The following is a 26638-nucleotide window of genomic DNA, read 5'->3' as shown; positions in this document are numbered from 1 at the left end:
AAAACAATGACAAAAAAACGCAATCAAAGAAAATCCCCCCAAACCCCTCTAAATCTATTCTGAGGCGAAATTATGGCATTTGAACAGTTTTATTCTGGCTTTTGGCGTTTTTTTTCTGTTGGTAGCTCTTACCAGTGTCCTCTAAGCACTAGGGTCAAGCAGAGGGGGCTGAACGGGTAACTTTCCTGCCCAGCTGGCCTCTGCACAAGACAGTGATTCATCAGGAGGTTCTCCATGCCCTCCTGTCCCCATAGCCTCCTACCCCCCGTCCCCATCTCCCCATATCTTCTTCTCCCTCTCTCCCTCTCTCCCCCTGCTCCATATCTTCCTGTCTCTGTTCCCATATCCTGCTGTCCCACTCTCCCCACATCCCACTGTCCCCCTCTCGCCACCTCCCGCTGTCCCCCTTCACCGGCTCCCCATCTCCTGCTGTCCCTATCTCCCCGCCCATACCGTGCTGTTCCTGTCCCCATCTCCCTGTATCTTCTTGTGTCTCTTCCCCTCTCCCCCTGCCCCATATCTTCCTGTCCCCATCCCCATTTCCCCTGCACCCCTTTCCCCACATTCTCCTGTCTCTATATCCCCCTGTCCCCATCTCTTGCTGTCCCCACATCCCTCTGTCCCAGTGTCCGGCGGATCCGTCCCTCAGCCGCGGGCGCGGCCGCAGCGCCCCCTGGCGGCCCTGAGCGCACGGCGCAGCCCGGTGCCGGTCCCTCAGCCGGGGGCGCGACGGGGCCCCGGTGCGGGAGCAGGAAAACACCGGGCATCTGCACACCCCCGCAGCCTGCGGGACGAGCGTCCCCAGCCAGGAGACGAAGGAGCGGGTAGAAGGATGTACCTCCAAGCCGAAATACCACCACGCGTCTCTAGCCAAAGTCAGCAGGGTGATGAGTAGCAGACGATGAGGCCAGAGGGAATGTGTCATGTGATAAGAAAGGAAGGTTTAAAAAAAGCTCATAACCACTAGTCATCAAATAAAGTTTTTGGATAGTAGTTCTTGAAAACGTTTCCCTGTGGATATGCCATCCTAGAGCTGCACGTTCGTTCAGAATCCCTGCTGCGAAGCCTCTGTATGGGGAGAACACTGTGTTCCCCTCCTTGGGCAGAGAGCCAGACTCACTCTGACAACTGGCAGGAGCTAAGCAGGTCAGGCTTAAAAAGCAGAGGACTAGGTGTGTACAAGTCTGAATAATAACCAGAGCATTGGGCAACAACGTGCTTTTTGGTGTCTGCTTGGATCACAAATTATCATTCTGACTATAGGTATGTCTTGGGCCAAGCACTGCATTGCTATTCGCAAGCACAGTGAAACCTTGCACAGCAAACGGGGTCAAGGCCTGAAATATCGTGTCTGAAGAATTTTAGATCCAGCTGTGCCAGGTATTTTGCTTAAGTGGTCATTGCCTGTTGTCTTGACTATGATGATTTGTTAGGTCAGACCTGAAGTAATATTCTTGTCCTCAGTGACCAAGTCACTCTGGAAATACAGAGGAAAAATAAGGAAGCAGGGAAAAACTGAGGCAAAACAAAGTGTATTTAACCACATGTATCTTTAAAGCTTCAAGATGGACCCATTCTTCCTATGTCTCTTTTCTTTGCTGCGTAGCCAATCTCCCTTACTGGCTTTCTGAGCTACAAAATTCCTCTCTTGGGAGAGCTCACGGGAAAGATAATTGCTGTCTGCTGCCCTCCCCCAGGATCCTGGGGAAGCCTCGTTCACCCTCCCTGGCTGCAGGTGTGTGACATGGTCTGTGACAGCTTATCAAATGGTACAATCCCCAGCCCCCTGCTCCAGGAGGTTTGTCTGCAGCTCCTCTTGGAGCTCAGCTCCGTCTAGGACATCCGGAGCACAAATAGCTTCACCCAGTTCCCAGTTAGAGTTTTCAGTTAAGCACAGTGTGTGTTGGCTATATCCAAACGCTGGTGTTCAGATATAAGACCAAAACCCGAGCACCGAGGGGAGGAATGCCGCTGTTGGTTACCCAGCTACGTGGCCAACATTCCCATGCAGTGTTCACAGAGAAAATAACAGCACACTCCAGCTGCTTAAGAACTTATAAAATGAAGGATTACAGCTGCTGTAACAGACAGAAAGGAGCTAATGTATTTCCTGTGACTACACATCCTTCCTCAGCCCCTATCCCTCCGTTAGTTAGTGCAGGGGGAACAGCCTTTCCTTTGCTGCCTTGTGGTGGCCCCATGCCAGCGGGGATGGGCAGCGAGCTGGGCTCCAAGAGCCAGGGTCACGGCAACGACTTTTCCTGGACAGAACCCACGGGGAGCACAGCCAGCCCCCCGGCCCACGCCACAGAAACCCGTGGTTGAGCCCAGGGACAGCGGAGGGGACACGTCCCACCCCGGGTAGGCGGCCGGAGCCCCCCCACCGCCAGATGGATTTCTCCGCTCTTCTATGAAATACGGCCTCGCGGCCGTTCTATTCCAGCGAATACGGCTGGCGGCGGCCCGCCCATGCCCGTGACGACATCGGCGCGCGGTGGGGCTGCGCCGCTACTCGGGACACCTCGGCGCGGCGGGGCGGCGCCGCTACACGCAGCGTTACGGGCCATGGCTGCCGAGATTCACTCGCGGCCGCAGAGCCGCCGGCCCGTCCTGCTCAGCAAGGTCGAGGGCCACCAGGACGCCGTGAGTGCCGCGCTCCTCATCCCCAAAGAGGACGGCGTCATCACGGCCGGCGAGGACAGGTGACCCAGCGCCCGTTCCCCGCCGGGCAGGGCCGGGCCGCGGGGCTGGGGCGGGAGCCGGGGCAGCGGGGGCTGTTGAGGGAAATCCGTGTGTGCGTTGTCCCTTTGCCGGGAGGCGCCAGGGACTCCGTGCCTGCAGCCGTAAGGAAATCCGCGGAGCCGCGGTTCCGGGGGGAGGAAGATGCCATCAGCTGTGAGGGAGGACTGGCTCGGCCCGCCCGTGCGGGACGCGGGGCTGACACTTTCCCACCGGCGGGGAGAAGCTGCTGTGCTCCATGGGCGCTGTCCTGCGGAGCAGCTGGGAAAGCACAGCTTGTATTATGTGTAAATGGGTTTTGCAGAGGTTATGAGCAGAACAAGGAGTGAGGGAGTATGTTTCCCTCGGCCTTCCGCTCTGCTGGCTGAAACACTTGCAGTGTGTTACTGCTTCCCCTGCCCGTCGGAAGAGCTGGAGCTTCCCGAGCTGCTCCAGTCGGAACGAGCCCATTCTGATGGCTCGGTGTGCAGGTCTCAAACCTGCTTCCCTCTGCCTGAAGCCGCTCAGGGAGTGAGGTGGCAGACTTGAGGTGAGAGCGGGTGATGAGCTCCTGAGCACGGTGCTTTCTGCTTCGAAAGGAACGTGTCTTCAGAGTCTGATCCCGATCCTCGTCACTGGCTCGCATAGCATGTGAAACGTCTGCCACAAGAGCTGGTAATGTCATTAAGCAGTGAGATGAAAGGAAAGTGGAAATGAGGAAGCAGATAGCACAGAGGGTTGTGGCCAGGAGAGTGCTGAGGGGTCTGCAGTGTATAGCGAGAGATGGAATTTCACCCATGCTATGTGGAAAGTGACTCTTAAATGTGAAGAGGGGTAGGAGACGCTTCTTAAGAAACTGGGGCATGGTTTGGAAGGAGGATGGTAAAAGTATGAAAGTGCATTCTTTGAGGTGTAGCTTGATGCAGGGATAATTTTACTATTATACTATAAAACTTTTAATATTAAATTTGCATGAATTTTTGTTTGAAAAGCTTGACCTTGTGAGAAACAGGAGGGTATGAGTGCTGAACTGGGTGTTACCTGAACTGGGTTTTCTGGCATTTATTTTTAGGTCAAAAAGTGCAAACAGATCAGCTGTCTAGTTGGTTCGTATCATCCCTTCCCATGGAGATGGCTTCGTGCAGTACATGTTGGACAACAGCTTTTGGATGGGACTGGGCAGCTTCCTTTTTGTTCCACACTTAGGTGTGATTGTTTGTGCTTGTGTTCAGTTTGCTTTGGTGGGCTTCCTGAAGGAGAGAAGAGGAAATAGTAAATTTTAAGAGTCCACATCAGAGCTTACCCTGCACAGAGTTTCATGGTACAGGCTTGCAGAGGCTTGCCTGTGGCAGACAGTGCCAGCTTTTAAACTCAAGGTCTAATGCCAAAGGTTAAACAGTCTGCATGCTTAGACTGCTGATAAGAGGCAAGGATGGAGCTGCATCTTTATCTGGGCAAGTTTCGATGTCAGATACAGACCTGTGCAAGGAGTACAGAGGCCACCGCCCACCTTTGGTGTGTGTAATTTCCAAGTGAGTCTGTGGACTTGTGGCTGAATTTGTGTCACCTGCCTTACTGTGAGAAATTACTTTAATCTTTAAACTTTCAGAAACCGTTGTACTGTATTACCTCTAATCTGGGATACCTCCTACAGTACATCAAAGCTTTCACCTGCAGTTTAACATGTTGTCAAACAGTGCTCCCCTGTTTGTTCACTACAAGTGGGGTGTAGGTGTTAATACTGTGTAGCTGATTATGCTACTGGCAGCTAAGTACAGAGTAGAGTACAAGGAGCAAAAGAGCTGCTGTATGCACTAAGAGCAGGGCTAAAGTATTTTTTATTACATCTTAATGCAGCTAAGGCTGTCAAGTATTTCATAATAACCAGTCAAAGGAATGTGTTTACAAGTTGGGTAGTGAGGAAAACATTGGTGCAAAAACATTCTTTGAGAATGTTGTAGATTATTCTCTTGTTAGAACTACTTGTTGTAGTTCTATTTTAAATTATATTTCCTAGAATGAAAAGTAATGGTTTTATTTTTTCAGAGGATACAAAAAATTTCATAGTAGATCTGTGAATGCCAACAAAATTCTAGGATTTTCTTTTAGAGTTTTCAAGATGAAGAACGAAGCAAGAGTACCTGCAGGAGACAAAGAGTTAATTTTCCCAATTGGATTTTTCAGCAGGACACTTGCCATCTGTGAAGCTTTCTCAGAACTTATCTAGAAAGGATGATTAACTCTGTGTTCCTGTTGGCATCTTGTCTGACCCTGGCTCGAGGACAATGTTGGGAATTGTTGCAGTGTGTCCCTCAGCAGACAAATAGCTACGCCAAGATGAGTGTTTCCCAGCTGCAGTTGGGAGTGCTGAGGGATGATAAGCTGTATACAAGACCCTAAATGCAAGATGAAAGTAATGTATTTACTACAGGCTAACAGGAGCTCTGGAATCACTGGCACATTTCAGTGCTGGTGTTTGGTGACCATCAGTAGCTGCTTAAAGTACAGTATTAGCTTTTGTTGGTTTTTGCTTATGAAACTTAAATATTGGTCAAAACATGTTTTAGTTTTAGCAGAAATTTGATAAAAACTATCAGCTGTGTCCTTGAGCTTCCATTGTACTGTGATTAAACCAGATTCCTAATGCTGTTTTGGGAACAAGGTCATTAACAGTATAAATATGTTTTATTTAGTTTAACTACCAGAAAGAGACAGTGTTCTGTTCTTGCTAGGAAAACAACTGTCGGTGATTGATTTTGGGTAGGAAAGCAGTTGGTGGTGGTTTGAAGGAGTTAGGAAGATGCACTGCTGGGAACAGGGCTGGTGTAGCTGTGTAGTAACCTGCAGAAATGCTGGTATTGTAACAGATTGGGATTTGCCTGCTGGTCTTTCATCACTTCTCCGTCCCTGAAACCTGTGTTGTTGGCTTTCAGAGGGCAGCTTTGTAGCAGGAGCACAAACACTGTTGGAACACAGCATTGTCTCTGCTCTCAAACCCCAATTTTTTTCTCCAGCTCTCTTGGGTGCTTACTCACTCTGTAAATGAAACAGTGATTGAGAACAATAAAAACTCTTAGAAATTGGTAAGGCCATGGTCAATGTTGCTTGAAGATGGCTTTTGTGTGTCTTTCTTTATGCAAAAACCCCTTTGAATTGCTCTTCTATAAATGTGCATGCTGCCCAGCTGAAAGCAGCTTCTGGCTCAATACTGAATGTTAAGGAAGTCTGGAGGTAATTTTTAATCTTTTTTTAAAAAGTTTTGCTTCCTCCTGCCACTCTCAGAGATCCGAGTCTAAAATTTTAAAAGTCTGTATCTATCTCTGGGTGCTCCTTAAAGAGTTTTAGCATTTTTATATTCTTACTGAGACTGCTGTCAAACAACCCTGTGTCTTTCTAGACCCTTAGGAGGGAATGCTTAGGGAGAAGTGAGCGGTAGCCAGCTCTTCTCAGGTACTGAGCACAGGATTCTCCATTAAATAAACACCAAGTTTTGAGGAAAGTGCTAAAGACTCTAGGACAGTTGAGTGGTAGATGGAGATTGTGGGAGCAGCATTACTGGAGGACTTCTCTAGTTCTTTAGGAACTAGTATTTCACGAATTAGTTTGTCCTAACATAAGGAGATGCATCACAAAAACAGGTCTGTAGGAGAGAGAATCAAGGAGAACTGGCACTTTGGCACAGATTACTTGCTGACTACTGTGAAACGATCTCTTCAAATTTTGCTCAGTCAGCGCTTTATATAATTAGATATAAAGCTGTCTGACAGCTTATCTTTGCAAACATGAGGTGAGCGGAGTCTAAATCTTACTTAAACCAAAATAAGAAGCTTTCAGAAGTTAATTTTGCTAACTCTTGCAGCTATTTGCTTAGGCTCTTGACTTCACTGAGGAACTGTATTGTTGATAATTAATGCAGAAATTATACTCTCATTAAATAATTTCTTTAAAAAACCAAATCTTTGCTTCCTTTAGTTTAGTATAATTAACCACAATACTGAGAGGAAGCTAAGTCTGCTTTTGAAAAATCAGCAATGCATGGTCTTGATCATCATGATAACTTGTTATCATGTAATTTTTTAAAATAAAAAATAATTACATGACTTTGGCTTGAAGTGAAAGAGTCAAATAAGTGAGGGTGGAAGGTACCATCTGAGATGTTCAGAACAGTTTGAATATGATGGATCTGCTTTAAAAAGCAAGTTAAAAAGCTGATAGAAGTCCATAGGTGCTAACCTGTGCTATTAGTGGCATTGGCATCATCAGAATGACTTAGAAACATTGTTTTCCCCATATTCCGTGTTACCAAGAAATAGCAACTGCTCTTCTGAAGTGTTGACTTATTGGCATAAGGCAGGCCTGATTATTGTAAAGGGGAAGTGATACCTTTTAAGAGACAGGCTTAATGTAAAATATGTAGTGGACTACACTAATGTACACATGCCCCTAAACTGGTGAAAAAGTAACTTGATTTAAAAGCTGAAAATCATTGTTTTGGGGCAGTGTATGCTTAGCTGTAGTGATTTCAAGTTTTCTAAAAGTAGTACATTAAGGGTGGGCATTGTCTGCTTTATTTTGGATGGTCTGTTAAAGAAAAGCCCTTAAATGGATTGCAAAATTAGAATGCTACTGTTGTATCTTCAAAAGTAAAAGTTCTGAAAAGTTCTAGTTCTGGTGCAAGACACCAGTCCCCTCCTGTGCTCTTTTAGCTAAACTCCTTACTGTCGATCTTACACGATTAGCAAATCAGTCCCCTAGTATTTTTCTAGAAAATTCTGAACACCAGAACTTCTATTAGGTAACAGTAAATAGAACAGCACATCTCAATGAAGCCTCTTGACAGTGTTTCCAGGTACGTATATTTACAGATCATTTAGGAATGAGGAAGTTGGATTTAAACAGTAACAAAAAGGCAAACAACTGTTTGGAGAGGAAATTTCAAGAGGACTTAAATAAACCTTAATACTGTCTACATGTGTGCTCTTAATTTCTTGATGTAGAATCCCTTCAATGTGTCTGTTGTAGCAATGTTTTTAATTGACAGTAGTTTTCCACTTCCTTACTGATACTCTTATATCCCTCCTCCCAGGATTTGACAGTCATCAGAGTAGTATAATGCTAAATGTTCTCAAGACCATTTATCCCTTCCTTCCAAGAGATTATTCTGGAAGGTCGCAAACTAAAGCCATTTTTATAAAGAATCTTAACATGCTGTCCAACTTACCTTGTCAGCTTTTCAGTTTCCATTTGACTGGCTCATCAATCCTAATCATATTTAGGGCAGAGAAGCAGTGGAAACTAACAGCAATTAATGTTGCTTGCCCTTTGCATTCCTGCATGAGGGATTAGAGGCATGGCTTAGAGGAAATAATACTGAGTTAGATATGTTGTCCTCTATGGATTCTTAATATTTGGGAATGGAGATGTCAGTAATGTGCTGGTCTAGAGGATGAGGTGCTTCTGTTATTAATATTCAGTATCTGGCTTGCTGAAGGGTGAGTTACACAGAGATGCTGTTAAAATTAAAAAGTTTGGACTTCCATAATGAAATTATTTGCAATTCTTTTTTTTTTATGAAATGTATCAGACACATAATCTGCTATAAACACGCAAGCTATAAACAAACTGTGGTTTGCTCTTCCAAAGACAGAACATTTCTGCAATTTGAATTTGACTTATATCAGCCAGAGCCAAGAAGGAAGTAAAGGGATGCAATTTGTAGCAGTTTCTGAAGTTAGCTGAAATAGTATTTCCATTTCATACTTACTGAAACTCATTGTATAAATAGTTTTGAAGAAAACTTCTCCAAATCCAAGGGTGACTATTCTTAGTGCTAATATTCTTGTTATGTTAGAGTAGTATTTGAGTACTGTTATTTCTGGTATGTCATTCCACTATTATATTTGAGTAGCACAAAAACTTAGGGGAATGGAGCTGATACATAAGTAATGAAGTGGTTCAGATGCAAGGGCTGGTGCACTTACAGCTGGCTTCTCCCTGCTCTTCCCATGACACAGAACAATCCGAGTATGGCTGAAGAGAGACAGTGGGCAATACTGGCCCAGCATCTATCACACTATGGCATGTAAGTACAATATAGAGATGGTAAGTGGTGGCCAGGCATAGTGTGGGTTTTGTACCTGTGCTGTGTGTGGGAATACCTCCTTCTCATTTCCTCAAGGGCTGGATTCCCTCAATGATCTTGATTTTGGGAGCTTTGCAGCATCTAGCTCAGACTTTGATTTGAAACTAGCTGCATAGTGGGTGAGATCTGTGGCAGTGTTCTGTCAGAACCACATCCTTTACCAGGTAAATCATTGTGGATCTGCAGCAGGAGGTGCCTCAAATGATGGCAAATAATTTGTCTGCCAATTAAGTGAGCTTTTCTAATCACTAAGTGAAAGTTCAGACATAAGAATACTCTCTGCTTTCCAAGGTGTGCATTTTTATCTTTCAGGGCTCCCTTTGAGATAATTGTAGTGAGCTCAAGTTCTTAAGTGTAACCAGCTGTTACTGTTAGCTCACCTTTCAGCCTGTGTAAAATTCCTCTTGCTGAGCTGTGCCTTGTGGCAGGAAATTGTGTTTGCATATGGTTCCTGTTGGTATGTCTGAGTTACAGTAGTCATGTTCCTGTCCTCAGCTTCGTATGTGGGAATTGAACTGTCTTTCCAAGGGATGTTAGCTATGCAGACTAGTTTCTATCATGTTACTTGAACAGCTTTTGTCCTGAGTGAAAGAATTTACTTTTATTAAAGTCATGTGTATCCTAATACCTCCATTTAAGTAACTGTAATGTACTTGCTTTTTTTTGACAGCACCATGTTCTGCCATGGCTTATCATCATGACAGCAGACGGATATTTGTTGGCCAGGATAATGGAGCTGTCATGGTAAGTTGTTGCGACTTTTCTTCCAAATGTAGGTTAGAATTGCTCTGATTGTCCGTGTGTTGCTGGCAGCTGATAGTCTGTTTTCTTTCCATTCATTTTGGAATGCAGCTACTGCTAAATGGCTGAGCTTCTTGGCAGTTCAGCTGAGATGTACATGAGAGGACTGCAAAGCAAAGGTTCTTCTGACTAGGTGTGAGCCAGGTAGCCTCAAGAAGCCCTTGAGCCATTAGTGCAGCAGTGGGCCCAAACAGTTATGCTTTGCCAAGGAGTTGTTTTGAGGGGAGTACAGTAAGCTGGGCAGAGTGCCATGGTGGTGCTCTGACAGGGGTGGTGAACTGCAGTTGGTTTGCTCCTGGCCAGGAGTATGGATCTGTCTGTATCCTGCCGTGCACACATCTCTGGATTTGCTTGCTGCAGATCTTTTTATGATGTAGAAATTTCAACACTAGCTCTGAAGTTATAAGAGGCTGGGTTCATCTCTTTTCTTGCTGGGAATTCTTTCTTCTCTCTTTCTATACTCTTGCTGTAATGCTGTCCCTGTCTTGGAGAGCATACACTTGGCAGAAGAGAAATTAGGTTTTATTCTTCCCCCCTTGGTAAAGGAGAGGAATCCTATGACTCTCAGATGCTTTAATGGTTTCCTTTCTCTGTGAAGATAAGGTCAAAATAATAAGGAGCCCGGGTACATGAGTGTCATAGTCATATTCTACAGATAACTGCTATGAATAGCCTACAAAGAACTGCATAGAATTCTAGTGATAACTACTGGAAATTTTAAGTTGAGACTTCGAAAATTTCATTAAGTCTAATGGATCACATAGAAAACACTCTCACATAAACCTGTCCATTGTGAAGTCGCAAACATGCAAATCCTAAATACTACAAGATAGTTTTGTTTGCTCCTGCTGGGGACAGATGAGGTCTTATCTCTTCCTATAATCTCCCTTCAGCAAACTCAATTCTGAAAGAATGTTCCCTGTTGAAAATTCAGTCACTTAAAACTTTAATTTACAGTTGGTATTTCAGTGTGCTTTGCTCCAGCCTCAGAAGGTGCTTGTTTTTTGTGAGATATACTGCTGCTATGCAAATATTGGTCTGTGAGGTTGCTGCTCTTTTTTGGGTATCAATGTTGCTTGTGCCACTGTGGTATCTTCTAACAATTTCACTTTGCTTTTAGGAGTTTCATATTTCTGAGGACTTTAATAAGATGAACTTTGTGAAGACCTACCCAGGTAAACTGTTAACCACTATCTACACTAACATTTGTGTGAAGGAAAGGCATCTAAAATGCTTGGGAAACTGGACACAGTCACAGATTAATCAAGACCAGATATGCTTTAACTCTGACTGACCTTATAGTTGTCGCTTAGTTGGGGATAACTGCTGAGTCTAAGTTGTAGTCATTATCATTAAGTTCACTACATCATTAGCCTGCAAGTTTAATGAGCCAGAACTAGTGAGCTCAGATTTTGCTCTTCAGCTGAAGTAGTGCTGTGTGAGTGTTGGTGTAAGAGCTTTCTAAAGGTGCATTTTGGTGTTTGTAATTTCTGTCCTTACTTTTTGTAATCAATGGACTTGGTTGCTTCTAGCTCAAGGTAAGAGTCCTTCCTTTCTCTGTCATCTTAGGAGAGCAACAGGGATGAAAAAGAGCTTATTTTTCCATTATGTGGGAAACAGGGATTGTGGGATTATTCTAATATTTACAGAGATGCTAATTTCAGCATTTGTCTACACATCCTTTAAAGAAATACAAAACTCAATTGTTGGTTAAAATTGGAATATTAATGTGAAAGGCCTGAAGGAAGCTCTTAAAGACTGCAGATTATGTAGCAAAACAAAGTGCAGTTTGTCTTGTGACTCCCTGACACCGATAGAAGCAATGTTCTTGCTTGGGAGAAAAAGACCTTGTTCTTAAAGCAACAAAACCTCCCTTTATCCTGAGGGAGATGATTACAATTCAGTCAAGGGAAGTACTTGCATCTTGGGGGGCAGGGGAGGCTTCTTTCTAAAAGACGTGTAACTTCTTGCTTAGGGGCAGCATTCTCAACAAAGCTGGGCAGGATTTGGTTGCTGTCACAGGAAGCAGTTTGAATGCCATGGACTAGATATCCCTTCAGGTGCTTAAACGTATGAATGTGAGCGTAGCTCTCTGGGGTTAGGAAAAGATACATTTAGTAAAGCAATTCAAGTTTTTAGATGTGTTGCATTACTCCCCAGAAGTCCTGGGCTAACTAGAGGAAGTTGAGGGTTTGTGTATTCCTTAACCTTGGGTGTCTGGGCTGAACTCAGCTTCTCTCTCTTTGGGAGAAAGGCTTACATCAGCTGACTGATGGATTTGGTTCACTTGAGCTATTCAGAAGGCAAATCCTAAACAGAGCTATGGGAACCTTTTCATTCAGCCTAGATGCAAGTATAATATAATGGTAAAAGATCTCCCTGGGGCATTGCCTAGATATCATCTTCAACCTCTGTCTGTCTGAATTAGAATGGAAGTACACAGCACTTGGATTTTTGGGGAAAAAGTGCCAGAATCTTTTTCTTATTGCAGCTCACCAGAATCGAGTGTCTGCTATTACTTTCTGCCTGGCATCAGAGTGGCTTATCAGCACAGGTCATGACAAGTGTATCAGCTGGATGTGCACCAGGAGTGGGAGCATGCTGGGGAGACATTACTTCACCTCTTGGGCTTCATGTCTACAGTATCCTTTGAAAAATGATTGCTACCCTGAAGCTGGAAGAGTACTTTGTTCCTTTACCTCAATTTGTTCCCAACTTTTCATGTATAAAAACTAGAGTGACATCTCTTGCAAGTCTGCTAACCCTTATTCTCGTTATTTTAATACCTTTATTTCTATTAGTGGTTATTAGATAGCAGAAGAGACCTTGTGCTGCAGAAATCCCAATCTGTACTAGTTGCTAATTTTGAGGTGTTTGTCCATAGCATGTTGTGGCAGTGACTGTATCTATAGCCTGGCCTGTAGACTTCCTGGGCAAGTCACTTTGTTCAACAGATGTCAGTGTGCATTTGAGTCCTTCTAGAGCATAAAACATCATGAAAACCCTTTGAACTGCTTTAATTTTTCTATTTTTGCTCAAGTTAATCTTTTCTATCTTTAAGCTACAAGGGTACATTGAAACATTATTCACCACCAGTAGTAATTTGTTTGTGTGCAATTTGCTTTCTGCAAGCTGCATTTAACTGCAGCATTTTCAGCTTAGGCACTCTGGTTGTCTATTCAGCTGTAAGTACTTCAGGGCATTCTTTACCCTATGTAAAAGACTTACAAAGCCAGTAACTTGAAAGGTAGTTCACTTATCAGAGCTTTTGAAAGCAAGTTAAATACTTGAAATTCTAAAACTTTTTTTTAGCACTTGTTAATGGTGGCAATTTAGATGTGGCTGGACGGTAATTGAAGGTGTACTGGTTGCTGTATGAGGTTTAATGGCAGTAATGTTTTAGAAATACAAGATTCAAAAGCTGAAACAAGTCAACTACATCGCTTGAAAACATGAAGAGCTCTCCAGAGTGGCTGTACACCTGTGTCCTGGTAAGAAGCTGGGAGGAAAGCTCAGTTGCCAGCTGCATGTCTGGCCTTCTGAGGTCTCCCATCTGTGCAGACCCTGCCTTACTGACTGAAGAATTGTCAGGTTTGTACTGTTGTACTGCTGCTCTTTTTTAGAGTCCAGGGGAGTTGCGTCCCATAAGACATTCCATGTGCAGCTCACCTCAGCTGAATGCAGCACAGAATAGGTTAAAGCTGGTGTGTGTGTTGGAGACCAGCTCACAGCACAGTCTGGTGAACAGTCTGAGCCTCACTGAATTTAGTGGGTTCTATAGCTAATGCTATTGCAAATAATGGCACAGTTTATTATTAAAATGGAGAAAAGAATATGACCTTTTATATCAATATAAAAATAAATTTCCACTGAAGAACATGACATTTGAAAATCCATTGTAATTGATCGGCCTTTGGACTTGTGTTTGGAAGAACCAGCCTGCACTAGGTGCTTGGCCTCCCTATCAGGAGGTCCCTTAGAAGTTGTTTCTTAATGATCCTATGTGTAAGCTTCTAAAAAACACATCAGAGTGCCTATTCTTTACTGAATTAGTGGGGATAAGGCAAGTCTGAACTTTAAAGATGAAGAAAGGATCACATATTCAGGGACTTAGAGGACTTGTTGAAAGCAAATTGTTTATCTCAAGATCCTGAAGGCTTAAGAGATTTCGGAATGTCATCAGATGGCAAAGGCTCTACATTTTCACTTAGGCTGGTGCGCTTTTTGGTAGGCTGTCTTTTTAAAGTTAGCGTTTTCTGTTGGATACCAGAGACTACTTTTCTAGCTGCTGCTTTTGTTTTTATGTGGTTCCAGGAGGACACCTAAGTTTATACACAGCTCTTGGGTTTTGTGGTGTCAGCTGCATGGGTCTTTCATAGCTCTTGCTTATATTCTGAATAGCAGAAGTTTTCTAAAAGCAGCAAATTATCTAGTTCCATTGGCTTGCTATGCTTTGGTTTCTGGAGTTCATAGTTACATCGTGGCAAAATTTGACTACCAGAACTGTTACGAGGTGTAATGCTTTTGCCCAATGTGCCACCCTGTTTATGGATCTTATGTTAGAATGTGGTGTGGCTTTTGTCTCAGTGTTAACTGAGAGAATCCTTTCTGAAATACAGTTCAGTTTTCAATACCACACTCAAGGACCTGCACTGCTAAACTGGGAAGTCCAGAGAACAGGACAAGAAATGAGACGGTCTTACCTTGGCAGTAGCTAGAACACTGTGCATGTACTTCCACTGTAAGGTGAACTTGCTGTGGAGGGACAGCATCCTTGTGTCTTGGTTTTCCTCTCCTGGGGATATCAACTGCTAACATGCTAGAAAACTAAGGGTTTATTGGAGGAGATAGTAGGTAAGACTGAATGCCATCCAGTGTCCGGTGAGGTGCTCGTAATGGTTGTAGAGAGCTCTGCACTGCAACAAGTAGCCTGATGAGTTTTGGCATCTTGTAGACGAGCATGAGCGTTTTCTGTGAGTATCTGCTAGAAATGGCCTAAAGCTACTTGGCTTGCCTTAAACTAGGGCATGGATTATCTCCTGGCTTCCTCTACTGGCTTTCTAAAACTCTCATCACTTAATTTCTATACAGTTTTACTTGCACATGTAGGGAAGAGTGATGGGAAGGAAGGAATCAAAAAGGTTTATTACACCCTCTAACCACTTTAGAATTAATTATGTAAATATTTGTCTGGCATATTAAAATGTTCTTTTCCAATTTTTTTAGACGCTATAGCTGACTGTTTCACTCATGTAAAATACTCTTTGATCAAATGAAGCTTCTCCTTGACTGGTGTTCAGATATGATCATGAAACTCAGCATGCATTTGTTGGTGATTATTCTGGACAGATCACTCTTCTGAAGCTTGAGCAGAATACCTGCTCAGTTATCACAACTCTCAAAGGGCATGAAGGTAAAGTAACTCCTTGTCCTAAATCCACTTGTCCCAGATACGGTCCCTCTTTGTAAGCTGGGGTGAGATGGTCAGTTGCATATCTGCCTCTTAAGAGTAGATATTGGATGAAAAACCAGTTCAGGGTAGTGGTTATCATAAGCTGTTCAAAGCTGTACATGACTTCCTGTTAAAGAACAAACACATTCTTGCTGAGGGGAAATCTTAGCCTTATAAATACCTACAGGTATTTTTATTATAGATGAAAAATAAAGGTAAACATATCCATTCAGTTAAACACAAGTTACCCACTAGATGGCCACCTTTAAAAGCTTTAGTCTCTTTAACATTGGAGAAGCTGCCTAGTCTAAGGCATATGTCTCATCCTGTATAGTACAGCTGAAGTCCTTATATCAAATGACGAATCAGGTGGTCCATAACATGATATGGAGCCACCATCTGCTGTAATGAGTAAGGGAAGAAGCAAATCACAGAATAATGGGTAACTTAATAGCATGCTGAGAAAAATAAACAAGACAATGTCTTTTCCCATGTGGTCACTTTCAAATCAGCTGACAGTTTGCATGTGGGTAGGGATGGAACTACTGGGTCATGAGTCTCTGACCCACTGGAAAAGGCTGCTTTGTATAACAGCTGTAAGTATAGAGTAGGCTTTGTTAAAGCTGCGTAGACTCCTGATCTACAGATGACTGTAAAATGATACAGCTGGTTTTGAATGCAGGAGGCAAGTTGAGATTTTCAAGTGATAAATGTCTCTTCTGCTTTCAAGGGGAATTTCAGATTGTTTCAGTTTAGAGCAAAATCATTCTCTTGGCCCTAGAGACTCCTTTGCCTCTCTATACTTTTGCACTGGTCTGTGTTCAAATGCAGCTCCCTTGGTAAATGTTACTGTTAGTCTAAAAGCAGTATGTCTGTGTGGCACTTTCTTATAGTGTGTGTTCTATCTCTTGAGTTGTGATGGGCTTCCAAGCACTAACTTCAGCAGTGCTGTCCACACAGCCGCCAACTTCGGCTCATATATTTCCATATGGGGACTGTGATCCTTACAACAAGAATTGAGCTAGCATAAAAGAGGATTTCAGGGGCAGAAGCAGTTTTTTCTTCAACTGGTATAATCCTAGTTATTTCATCTTTTTTCCTTTTTTTTTTTAAAGCAAATCAGATTATGTGTAACCTTTTTTCTTCCATAGTATTTCTGTAATATTCTCAAGATACAGAAACTCTAAACTTAAATGGCATCTAGTTCTTTTTTGAGTGCAGCTGTGTTTGACAGACTTCAAAAGTCTGATTTCATCTTGTTTGCTTTCTAGCTCTTGGTAAATGTGACTTCATAAACAAGCAGTGTTTGCTTTGCAGTTTAAATGGTTTCAGAGTTTGTTCTCAGCTTCCAGAATTCACCATATATAACAGCCTGCTCTGTGTAATGCTGAGATAATACTCAAAGTTAGTGCCTTTTTGGTGCACATGCTATTCCCAAATGGGTCAGTCTGAAAATAGTGTAGCCTTAAAGGAGGCAAAAAAACCGTCTTGCTCCAGAGCACTGGAAAGGACTGATTTGGGTTCTAATTATCATTCATCATCTCAGTTTCAGACTAACAAGGCTTTTGATGACAACTGAGCAATGGGAGGATTCTTTAAAGTTAAGGATCTCTGCAAGGGAACAAAATGTCCCAACTTCACACCTATAGGTGGCATGAGTAACAAAATTACTCCTTTAGTCTCCTGGCTACATTACCATGCATATGGGTTTAGTATAAGGCTGCTACTGTTAGATGACTCATTTCTTTCTATCCACTAATTCACAGTTGCACTGGGCCTTCTGAAATCTAGTTTTGTAATTTAGTGAGTAGTGGCAGATTTGCTAACAGCAGTGAAACTGTCCCTTCGTTTCTTAGTCCAGCTATTTTAAGGTTGTAAATGGTTATGTGACAGTGGCTTTACCTGAGAGCACTGTGAGCTGTCCTGCAACCACTGACCAAGCATCTCATTGTGTTGTAGATAATGGTTTCTGCTTGGCAAGTGTTAGTACTTCCATCTTCCAAAGCTCACATAGCAGCCTGGTAACTCTTAAAATCACCTACCTAAATACACGGGGCAGAACTCAGACTTTCTGGCTTATGCTATATCTGTCTTCTTAGGGACATTCTGTTCTACTGTCCAGTACTCCTTGCCTCTCTGTCAGGACTGCACCTTGCTGTTGGGTGCTTCCTTTGCCTTAAGGCTTTCAATATGTTACTGGAGTAAGGCAGTACCTCAGGTTTTACTTTAATGCTCCAGGAGGGCGTCACTGTGTTGGGGAGCCAGTCCCTTAACATCTAACTGCAGAATGTTCTTTCCTAGGGAGTATTACTTCCCTGTGGTGGGATCCTGTTCAACGGCTGCTCTTCTCAGGTGCCTCTGACCACAGCATTATCATGTGGGATATTGGTGGAAGGAAGGGGCGAACGCTGCTGCTCCAGGGACATCAGTATGTAATGGAGTCTTATTTTTCATACATGTCCTGTAATGAACACACAGTCCCAGGAACACTAAATAGTGTGGCAAGATATTTCAGTCATTTTGAATAATGGAGAAAGTTACTCTTTTCAGAACCCTGAGGACTTTGAGGGGGAAGAAGGATAATCAGTACTAGGAAAGCCTTACTGATGAATCTTTTTTCTTGTTCATGTTTAATATATTCTTATTACCATGGTTTAGAAGTAACACAGAAGTAGTTTAGAGAAAGAGGTGGATAAAACCCCTAAATCATCTGGTTTGGCCTTTATGTAAAAATTGCATGTGTCTGTATTGTAAATACTGCACTGAGTTACCTGTGAGAGGAGGGCTAAAACCTTTATGTATAAACATGTTCATGTACCCATATAAAATAAGCTTCAATATGTTCCTGTTCTCTCTTTCTGTCAGCACGGTGATAAACTGGCTAAATTACAGGGATAGTCTCTCAACTTCAGAAAGTATTATGTCTCCCCTCTTCTGCAGTTGAGGTAGTTGCCTGTATTAATCAACTCTTAATTTTTAGAGACACAATGCTAGCTGCCATTTTTAAATGTAGGGCTCTAATTCAGTCTGATGGGCAGTTCACCACTGAAGATATATTCTACTTAGAAATGCAGTGGTAGTAGAGATATTTTTTATGTTTAAAGATATTTGTATAGTGTATTCTCCTGTTGTCTAATTCCATAGATGCCTCCATGCACCTTTGATCAAGACTGATAGCCTTAGCCCTAGAACTCTTGTTAAATCTTGAGGATTTAGTTTTATGGCTAAAGAATTAATAATAGAGGCCTAGTTAACAAAAAAAACCTGAAGTTAGTGACTGGAGGACTTTATACTGCTATTACTGCTGCCTCATGTGTCCTGGTGAAGACTTGTAACAGTTTCTCTTCGTACTGAATGGGAAAGTAAGTTCTTCTGAGAAGCAGAATGACTTTAAATTCAATTTAGATGTTGCAAAGCAGTGTGATACTATTCAGATTCTTTGTTTACTTTCTTAGGGTAGACTTTTGTTTTGCCATGACTTTCTTTAGGATTAAATTGTTTTACTGGTGCATCTATACTTTGCTTGGCAGCTACAGACTGACTTACTGTGATTTGTTAGCAACAGTGGAACCTGCTTCTTAGCTGCATCTTCAAACAAATATTTCTCTTTATTTTTCCACTTGTCTCTGTTTTGGTAAGTGGCTCTCCTTGCCAATGCAGAAGAGTATTTGCACACACACTCTGAGCCAGCTGACACTCAGTTCACCGTCAGGGCTTACTGCCAGCAAATGTTGACATGGAACTGTACCTCTGGTATTCTGGTCAGGCCTGTAAGAACACTCTCAGCAACATCCTGATGCTAGGGTAGCGCTCAGGTGACAGCATCTGTTCACTCATCCTCAGAGCTCTACTTAGTGGACTTAGCAAACTGGAAATCAGTTTTGGGCTTCCTCACTAGCTTTATTTACAAGGATAAATCAGGGTTTGCTGGGAAACCAAGCTTTGTTTAAATACCTGTGGGTAAATAGTGTGTGCTTTGTTCACAGTGACAAGGTGCAGGCTATCTGCTACATCCAGCTGACACGGCAGCTGGTGTCTTGTTCAGCTGATGGGGGAATTGCTGTTTGGAACATGGATATCAGCCGAGAAGAGGTAAGTTCATGTCCTAGGTCAAAGATTTTTTTTTTTTTTTCCTTTTTCAGAGACTAATGTTACTTTCCTTAGCCAGTTCTGCAGGCTGCTTTCCTCATGTTCTCTGACACTTTAAGGCTGGATGATATTATTGAAACCTGTTCTGTTCTAGTGGCTGTCCATGCTGCATTGTTGTAAATGGGTTCCCAGGACAGGAAAAGTGCGAGACATCTTGGGACTGCTTAGAGTTTTTTCTCAAAGAGACAACAGGTTCACTGGAATGGCTGTGGCCTTTGCTGCTGGAACAATCTAAAGCAGTCACACTCTTGCAGTAAAGAAACTAGTGGACTATGCTTCAATAGTCTTGAAATAAGTTCTCAACTTGTGGCAAAGCAGGTAGAGAAGTGAGAGGCAGGTTTTGAGATGCAGTTCAGAAGGCAGAGGTTCAGTCCCCAGGCAACATTTTTTTTAAAAGATCACAGTACACAGCAATTGACCCAGCTATACACTTTTTTCCTGCATCAGTTCATATCCATGGTGGTGCAACTCAGAATGCTCTTGTTTTCTTACTGTCAGCAGTGTAAGTGAATTGAAAAGAAAAAAAGCTTTGTTGTTCCAGCTTTCCTTCTGCCAAGTCTAAGGGAGACTTCCTCATGAGATGTATAAAGTTGTATAGAATATACATGTTCAAATTCAAGTCTGTGTACTAAAAATATCGTGTCTCTTTTACGTTTGAAATGTGCAAAGGCTCTATTTTCATTTGGCCTAGTCCATTTATGGCAGGAAAAGTGTGTGGGTGGGCAAAGGGTTGCTTAACGAAGATGTGGGCAGGATGGAAAATGCAGATGAGTTCCTAATTATTTCAACTGCAATCCCATGAAAGTAGAAAAGATAGTTACTCACAGAATTTATTTCTGGACACCCCCTTTCTTAGAGGGGATTACTGCCTCATAGTTTCTACAATTTGGACTACACTGGTCCTTAAAAGCCATCCAGGCAAACCAGAGCAGCAGTCTTTGAATGCCTGCAGCAGGTTTAGTAACTTAGATGTTTGAATGAGTTTTCTTATTAAGGCAGTAACATAACATGTTACTGTAGGCTTAAAAAGTGTAGGAGGTGTGTAGGTAACTAATAACTGTATTCTGGGGTTTGGGGTTTTTGTGTTGAACTTACTATGTACTATGTTCTAGGCAATTTACTGTTGAAATGTCCAGAACTGAGCCAGGGCATCTTTCCAAGTAGAATTTTACTTTGAGTTCTTAAAATAAACTTCCTTGATTGTTGTATGAGGGGAAAACAATTCTGATTGCTTGCATCTCCTGCTCTTTTGTAGGCTCCTCAATGGCTAGAAAGTGATTCCTGTCAGAAGTGTGAACAACCTTTCTTCTGGAATATAAAGCAAATGTGGGACACAAAGACGATAGGGTTGAGACAGGTGAGATGCCTGGTTTCAGTCAGCATTTGAGCAAAATGCAAACAGAAAACCACTAAGGCTGGTAGATCTTTTCAACTCTTGGTATTTTTGCTGCTTTGAAGTGAGGGTATATTGAGAAGTTACAGCTTCTAGGCACTGCTAAGACATTTCCAAATTCTATGGAAGTGTTGCATCAAACTTCTGTCACAGGTTGAAGCAGGCTGAGCTAGGAGTGCTCTTTTGGATTTCTCTGAATGTTTCCATGCTTTGGAACCATGGGCAGCTAATCCTCAAGTGTTGTGTAAAATGGCAAACAGTGCCCCATAACTGAGCATATTGATGCTCACTCCAGGAAAGCAGTAATGGCCCTGTTCTTACTGTACCAGAATGTGAAAGCTTTCCAGGTAGTTTTCTTTAAGAAGGGACTGGACAGGCACCAAGACATTCATCTGTTTCTGGCTTCCTTAGACTGTTTTTAACTGGGGTGCTTGTTCAACCCTCTTTTTCCCCTTCTCCCAGAAGGAGCTTGCTGGAGAAGATGATGTATGCAGAGAATATGGAGATAAATCCATTAATGACCCAAACAGCTGTTCAGAACTTCAGAGACAGTCTTTGGTTGAAGTAACAGAGCATTTCCTAACAGGTTGCTTTCTAACAGGTCGCAAAACAGAAGTTTTGTTGTATTGTTGTTTGGTGGACCCTTGGTACGGTGCTCAAGTGACATAGTATAGTGACTTACTTGTTTGTTTTCTTCTTGCTCCATGAAGCATCATTGTAGAAAATGTGGACAAGCAGTGTGTGGCAAGTGCAGTACCAAACGGTCGAGTTACCCAATCATGGGATTTGAGTTCCAGGTCCGTGTCTGTGATTCTTGTTTTGAGTCAATCAAGGATGAAGAGTGAGTATTAAGGAGTAATAAACTGTAGTAACACTGCTGGTGTGCAGAAACCCTTGGGCTTGCTCCACATCCACACACAATGCTACAAAACACACTGAGCTGACTCTCTGCTAATAGGCCTTGGGGACTGAAAGCACTCTGATGGCAGAGATCCCCCATCTGGCTCTGCAAGTGCATTTGGATCAGATGTGGAATTACAACTTTTTATCCTTTTTAGTTGTTCTTTTCCAAGAGCCCAGATCTAAACTTGAAATATATTTGTCTCAACATTTCAGTTTAGTTAAAAGCTATTGATTGCACTTAACATTGCTAAGTGGGTGCCAGACAATGCATATCAGCTGCCAGAATGTATATGCATTAGTTCATGTACACTTTCTAAAAACTATTTCTTTGGGAATATTCTTCAGAGCTCAACATGATTTTCCCCATGCAAGCAACTGGGGTTAAACATCATTTGCTGTCTCATTAAACTTGTCTTAGAAATGAAGGACCCCCTTTTCTCTGGATATGAACAGAGTAATCAGATGTGAAAATGTGGGGGGGGCTTGGGGTTTTTTATTGTGTTGTTGGGTTTTTCATTGTTGAGGCCTTTTGTTTGCTTGGGGTTGGGTTTTCTTGAAAAGTGAGATGTGGTGCCCTAGTTGGTTTCTGCAGCCAGCAGGGGAAAAATGTAGCTGAGCTTGACTTTGTTAACCAGGAGCAGAAGTATTTGCTAATGCAATGTCCCACTTCTGCTCCAGTATTATTAACAGTCAGGCTGCAGAAGGCCAGGAAATGTCACACCTGTGTAACTTCACAAGCAGTGCCTTAGCATGACTTACTAATTTAATTCTGTCCCCTTTAATACGGCACTGCAGCTCTTGGAATTGATCTATTAGTACTTGAGCAACTTAATTTTCTTTTAAGTTTATTTTGCACTACTGTAATGATGCCATGGAGCTTCATCTCATGGCTGGCTTTCATTTCAATTGTTCTTGTGCAGCCGTACTTCCTTGGCAACCTTTCATGAAGGAAAACACAACATTTCACACATGTCCATGGACATCTCCAGAGGGCTAATGGTGACTTGTGGGAGCGACCGGATTGTGAAGGTATTCCTGCATATTTTTCTGTATTTCTTAGAGATATTTAATAGAGAATTCATTTTTGTAAATTTTTTTTCTTTCTGACAACTACTGCTACAAGCTATCTATTGTGGGAAGAAGGAATTGTATTTGCTAGGCTGTTCTTCAGCAGCTGCGTGAGGAAATGACTTGTAACTCCACTGTATGGAGTGCAGCTGTTGGATCTGTTACTGTTGTGTCTCTGAACAAACACAGCAGGCATGGGCAGCAGGAGAATCTGCCATCAGCCTTAAAGACACAGACCTGAGGAAATGTACAGGTTCCTTTGCTCTGAGCTCCATGGCTAGGAGCATGGCCACTGAAAGCCCTGGTTGTGAGACAATGACACGGAGCTCAGACTGATACGGAATCTTGCTGTCCTTGAGCTCTACATTCACCATGCATGCCAGAGCTGAGACTGTGCCAGCCTGTCCTTGTGTTGCTGTAAGCATGTTTGTGACAAACTGCATAGCACTTCTTAAAACAGACCTCTACAGAAGTGCAAGAAGACTCTTGAACCCCAAATTTAGTTTTTGGTTTGTAAGGCTGGTATAACTCTTTATGAAATTTTCCTCAAGCATAAGTTAAAAAGGAATTGTTACCTTGTGTCCAGGGATGTCTTTATGTTTGCTTTTATGCCTCTTGCAGAAAGACCTGTGAGTCTGACACTAAAGCTGTGCAATTCTCCACGATATTCTCTTCCAGATCTGGGACATGACACCAGTAGTTGGTTGCAGCCTTGCCACTGGCTTCTCTTCCCGCTGATCTCCTCCGTGGCAGGTTTATGCACCTTATGTACAGCAATATGCACCGAATGAATGGAATCCTCCTCAAGAATATTACTGCAAACACTGGTTGCTTGATTCTCCTCCTGCTGCTGTTCCAGGATGGACAGTCACCCTTGTAGAGCACAGCTTTTCTGTTGGGCTCCCCGGGAATCTCCGTGGTGCTGAAGTGCGGTTCCGCAGCCTCTCAGACTGACATCAATGGTTTATCTGCAATATGACACCTGGATGAAGGACCTGTTGTCTCTCAGTTTACATATGTAGTGTTAACAATGTGCTATCTCTGCTGATATGTCTTGTACAGATACCTTGAGTACCAGAGTAAAATGAGTGTAGTAAATTCAATTTGTGCAAATAGTAAAATAACTTATTCTCTCTTCCAAAAAGCACTTCTGTTGAAATGGTTTTGAGCAGTCACTGTCTAAATTGCCTCAAAAAGGTGTGTTGGTTATTCCTATGAAAGGAGGAGATAGTTCAAAGTGGAAGGTAGCTTCTTTCAAATGAGATAGTAAGAGAACCTTTGATCACACAAGATCCTTTGTTGGCTTTCTTGTAGTGTTTGTCTTCAAGTTCAGTTGTTAGTGAAATCACTTTTGTGGAACAGCTGTTCTGTGTAGGTAGCTGGTGAGTCTGCAAACAATCCTGGGTTTTTTATGTAGTGTTTTAGCATAGCTGATAAACTTCTGTAGTTATGAAAATGTGCAGCCCACCTGCTCTAAAGACTGGCCACAGGTATGAGCCATGTACTTTGACAACTATAATGTTGTTGGAATGGGAACCTAAACAAATCTGCCTTGTTACAAGTAACAGTTGAGAAAAAATGGCCAGTTAAATTACAGAGATTTTCTTCTGTGGAAAGGCTCATGTTCTTTAATGTTAGGGAACCTGTCTGCTAAAGTACAGCATAAATTCAAATACTGTCTTGATGTTGCTTAAAACAGATAAATACTGAGCAATAATTACTGAGGTACAGAAGAGTTGCTTTCTTCCCTGCACCTAGGTCTGTTAATCCTGAGATATCTATATTGATCCTTTCCTGTTTCAAAGCTGAGAAGTATGAAGAAGAGCTGGGAGGCTTTTATGACTGTGCAGTTGGCACATAAAGGAAATAACTAGTGAGAGATACTGTCAGTAAACTGGTTTGTCAGTTGAGTGAATCTCCCACATCTGAATGCTGTAAAGAGAATTTATTTTGTAACTTTGGAAGCTAAGGTGATACGTCACAGAGTTTAAGCTTGGAGCTGTTCAGATTTATCTGAAAACAGATGCAATGTGTGTGAGGACAAAAAAGGGTAGGTCAGCTGGCCTGGAATAGGTGGTGTTACACAATTATCAAAGGTAATACGCTCTTTCTGGCAGAATAGTTGAGGGTTAGACTGTCTTTACTTACAGCAACAATCAAGTGGTGCTATGAGTGTTAGTGAATTCAAGTCCTAGGTGTGTAATTTGACACTAATAATCTGCACTGGACCATGCTGTAGGCTGAAATAGATTAAGATCATTAATACATCATGATTCATTGCATTTTAAGCCAAAAATCTGGTAGTCTCCAAAGGGCATTAGAATCCAGAATATGATAGTTAGTGTTACTTTGTCTGCTTTTCCATGGGCCTTCTCTGGATGTTTTGTGAAGTCTTTTAATTTGCAAGCCTTATTGGGCCACTGAAGAATAAACAAATCCGTCTCTCGTGAGGATCCCAGAACTTGTCTTGCCTTCAATCCAGGATTTAGCACTTGTCACACTGATTTGATTCAACTCTGGCTACATGCTGTACAGCTTAGGTTTTTTGGGAAGGCATATTTCTAAGCCATTGAGAGAAAATCAGCTTGCACCGGAAAAGCAGTTGCAGCTTTATGCTCTGAAGGCCTTCACTGTTCTAAACTAGGAAGGAAAGTGTTGCAGGGGTCAATAAGCTCTGATAATGCTCTTCATTCACTTTCAGACTTCTTCCTATCTGGTTCTGGAAGAGAACAGAAGCCTTCCTCCTTGCAGCATGTAAGGCAGAACATGCGATACAGTGCTAGAACTGTTTAATATCCCACTGTAATAGGTTAGGAGGATCTAGGGTGTGAGTTAAGCTTGGAGATTGATGTAGATGTGCAATGAGTACCATATTTTTCAACCCAGACATTCTGAATCCTATTCCCATGATTCTGAGGTGTAACTCCTTTGCAATTAGCACTCCAGAACTCAGCATTTTTAGTTCTGATTACTCAATATACCCCTGCTCAGCACACAGCTCCCCCCTCCCTTCCCTGTGAATACTTCCTCTGCTTCTTTACATTATGTTTTTGCCACTAGATAATATATTCTCTACTGCCTAAGGAATCTATTTTCTATAATTGATATACTTAAAGATAGTGTCAGTTCAGATATAATGACAAATATGGCCACTAAATCATTAGTCTTTTAAGTATACTCTTGCTGTTGAATGAGTAATGCTTACAAACCACTAAAGAGAGAGTAGTTTTGTTTATAAACAACTATTTTGAAGGCACATGCTCTCTCATGAAACTGAACATACTTCAACTATGTCAGCTCAAGTGTGCAGTTACTGAGAAGCCTTGATTTAAAGCATTACAGATCTCACTTGTGTAACCTCTTCCGTTGGGGCAGGGAAGGGGAGCAAAGGGTACTAATATGTGCTAATTCTTTCCTAGTTGTAGTTCTGTACCCTGCATAGTTAAGACAACCTAGAAAAATCTGTCCTTCTCTCCTTCTTGTCTGTTTTTTAAACTTTGATTACATGTACAATAAAATATTTCTTGATATTCACTTAGTCTATTTGGATGATCCATCTTTTTTTCCATCTTGTGAAAGCACAATCCACATTTTGTGCTCTGGCTCTTCCTTTACATGCCCCACAGACAAACTGTAGGTTCCTGGGAGAGCTTGTCAGGTGTGCTGTATTGGAACTGAATGAGCTGCAGCAGGTCAAAGGCCCACAATGAACCTGTGAGCTGAGAGAAGAGCAGCTGCTGTGTGGTCCCAGCTCATATAGACCTCTTCTCTGGTTCATCTGGCTCCACTTCAGAGCTCTGCAAAGGTTCTTATCTACAGAGTACCACAGGATCCTTTCCTGAGATGCCTTGGACCTGTCTGAAGTGCCAAAGAAATGCTAATTTTGCTGGATGGGGTAAGCAGAGTCTACAATATAATATATACAGAGGACACAAACTGCAGCCATATAAGGTGGTTGCACTCGTTTCATGATACTTTCTCACAGAGAAAGGATGGAGATAAACTGGGAGGC

General features: G+C 42.5%; 1 protein-coding gene across 3 annotated transcripts; it reads left to right on the top strand.

Moving 5' to 3' along the window:
- Positions 1 to 2481: 2481 nt before the first annotated feature.
- Positions 2482 to 26164, top strand: WDFY1 (WD repeat and FYVE domain containing 1). Of its 3 annotated transcripts, none has more exons than XM_032118898.1 (12): positions 2482 to 2702; positions 8733 to 8800; positions 9531 to 9604; positions 10782 to 10836; positions 12153 to 12303; positions 14962 to 15074; positions 17415 to 17541; positions 19100 to 19205; positions 20518 to 20619; positions 21366 to 21496; positions 22479 to 22587; positions 23305 to 26164. In XM_032118898.1, the coding sequence occupies exons 1-12, from the start codon at positions 2566 to 2568 to the stop codon at positions 23362 to 23364; spliced, it is 1233 nt and encodes a 410-aa protein (XP_031974789.1). In that variant the 5' UTR covers positions 2482 to 2565; the 3' UTR covers positions 23365 to 26164. The 3 variants fall into 3 exon arrangements, with proteins under 3 accessions (XP_031974789.1, XP_031974792.1, XP_031974791.1); XM_032118901.1 differs by lacking the exon at positions 2482 to 2702 and adding an exon at positions 3276 to 3393; XM_032118900.1 differs by lacking the exon at positions 2482 to 2702 and adding an exon at positions 7527 to 7567.
- The last annotated feature ends 474 nt before the right edge of the window (positions 26165 to 26638 follow it).

This window comes from Corvus moneduloides, chromosome 10 (genome assembly GCF_009650955.1).
Source record: "Corvus moneduloides isolate bCorMon1 chromosome 10, bCorMon1.pri, whole genome shotgun sequence".
Taxonomy (NCBI): Eukaryota; Metazoa; Chordata; class Aves; order Passeriformes; family Corvidae; genus Corvus; species Corvus moneduloides.
The sequence above is the reverse complement of the archived record's forward strand: the minus strand, read 5'-3'. Positions and strand labels throughout refer to the sequence as shown.

Excerpts from the sequence above, each read along its gene's own strand:
- WDFY1 (XM_032118898.1), top strand. The coding sequence starts at position 2,566 with ATGGCTGCCGAGATTCACTCGCGGCCGCAGAGCCGCCGGCCCGTCCTG. Across the intron at positions 2,703-8,732 it reads ATCACGGCCGGCGAGGACAG|AACAATCCGAGTATGGCTGA; the intron begins GTGACCCAGCGC and ends CCCATGACACAG. Across the intron at positions 10,837-12,152 it reads CTTTGTGAAGACCTACCCAG|CTCACCAGAATCGAGTGTCT; the intron begins GTAAACTGTTAA and ends TTCTTATTGCAG.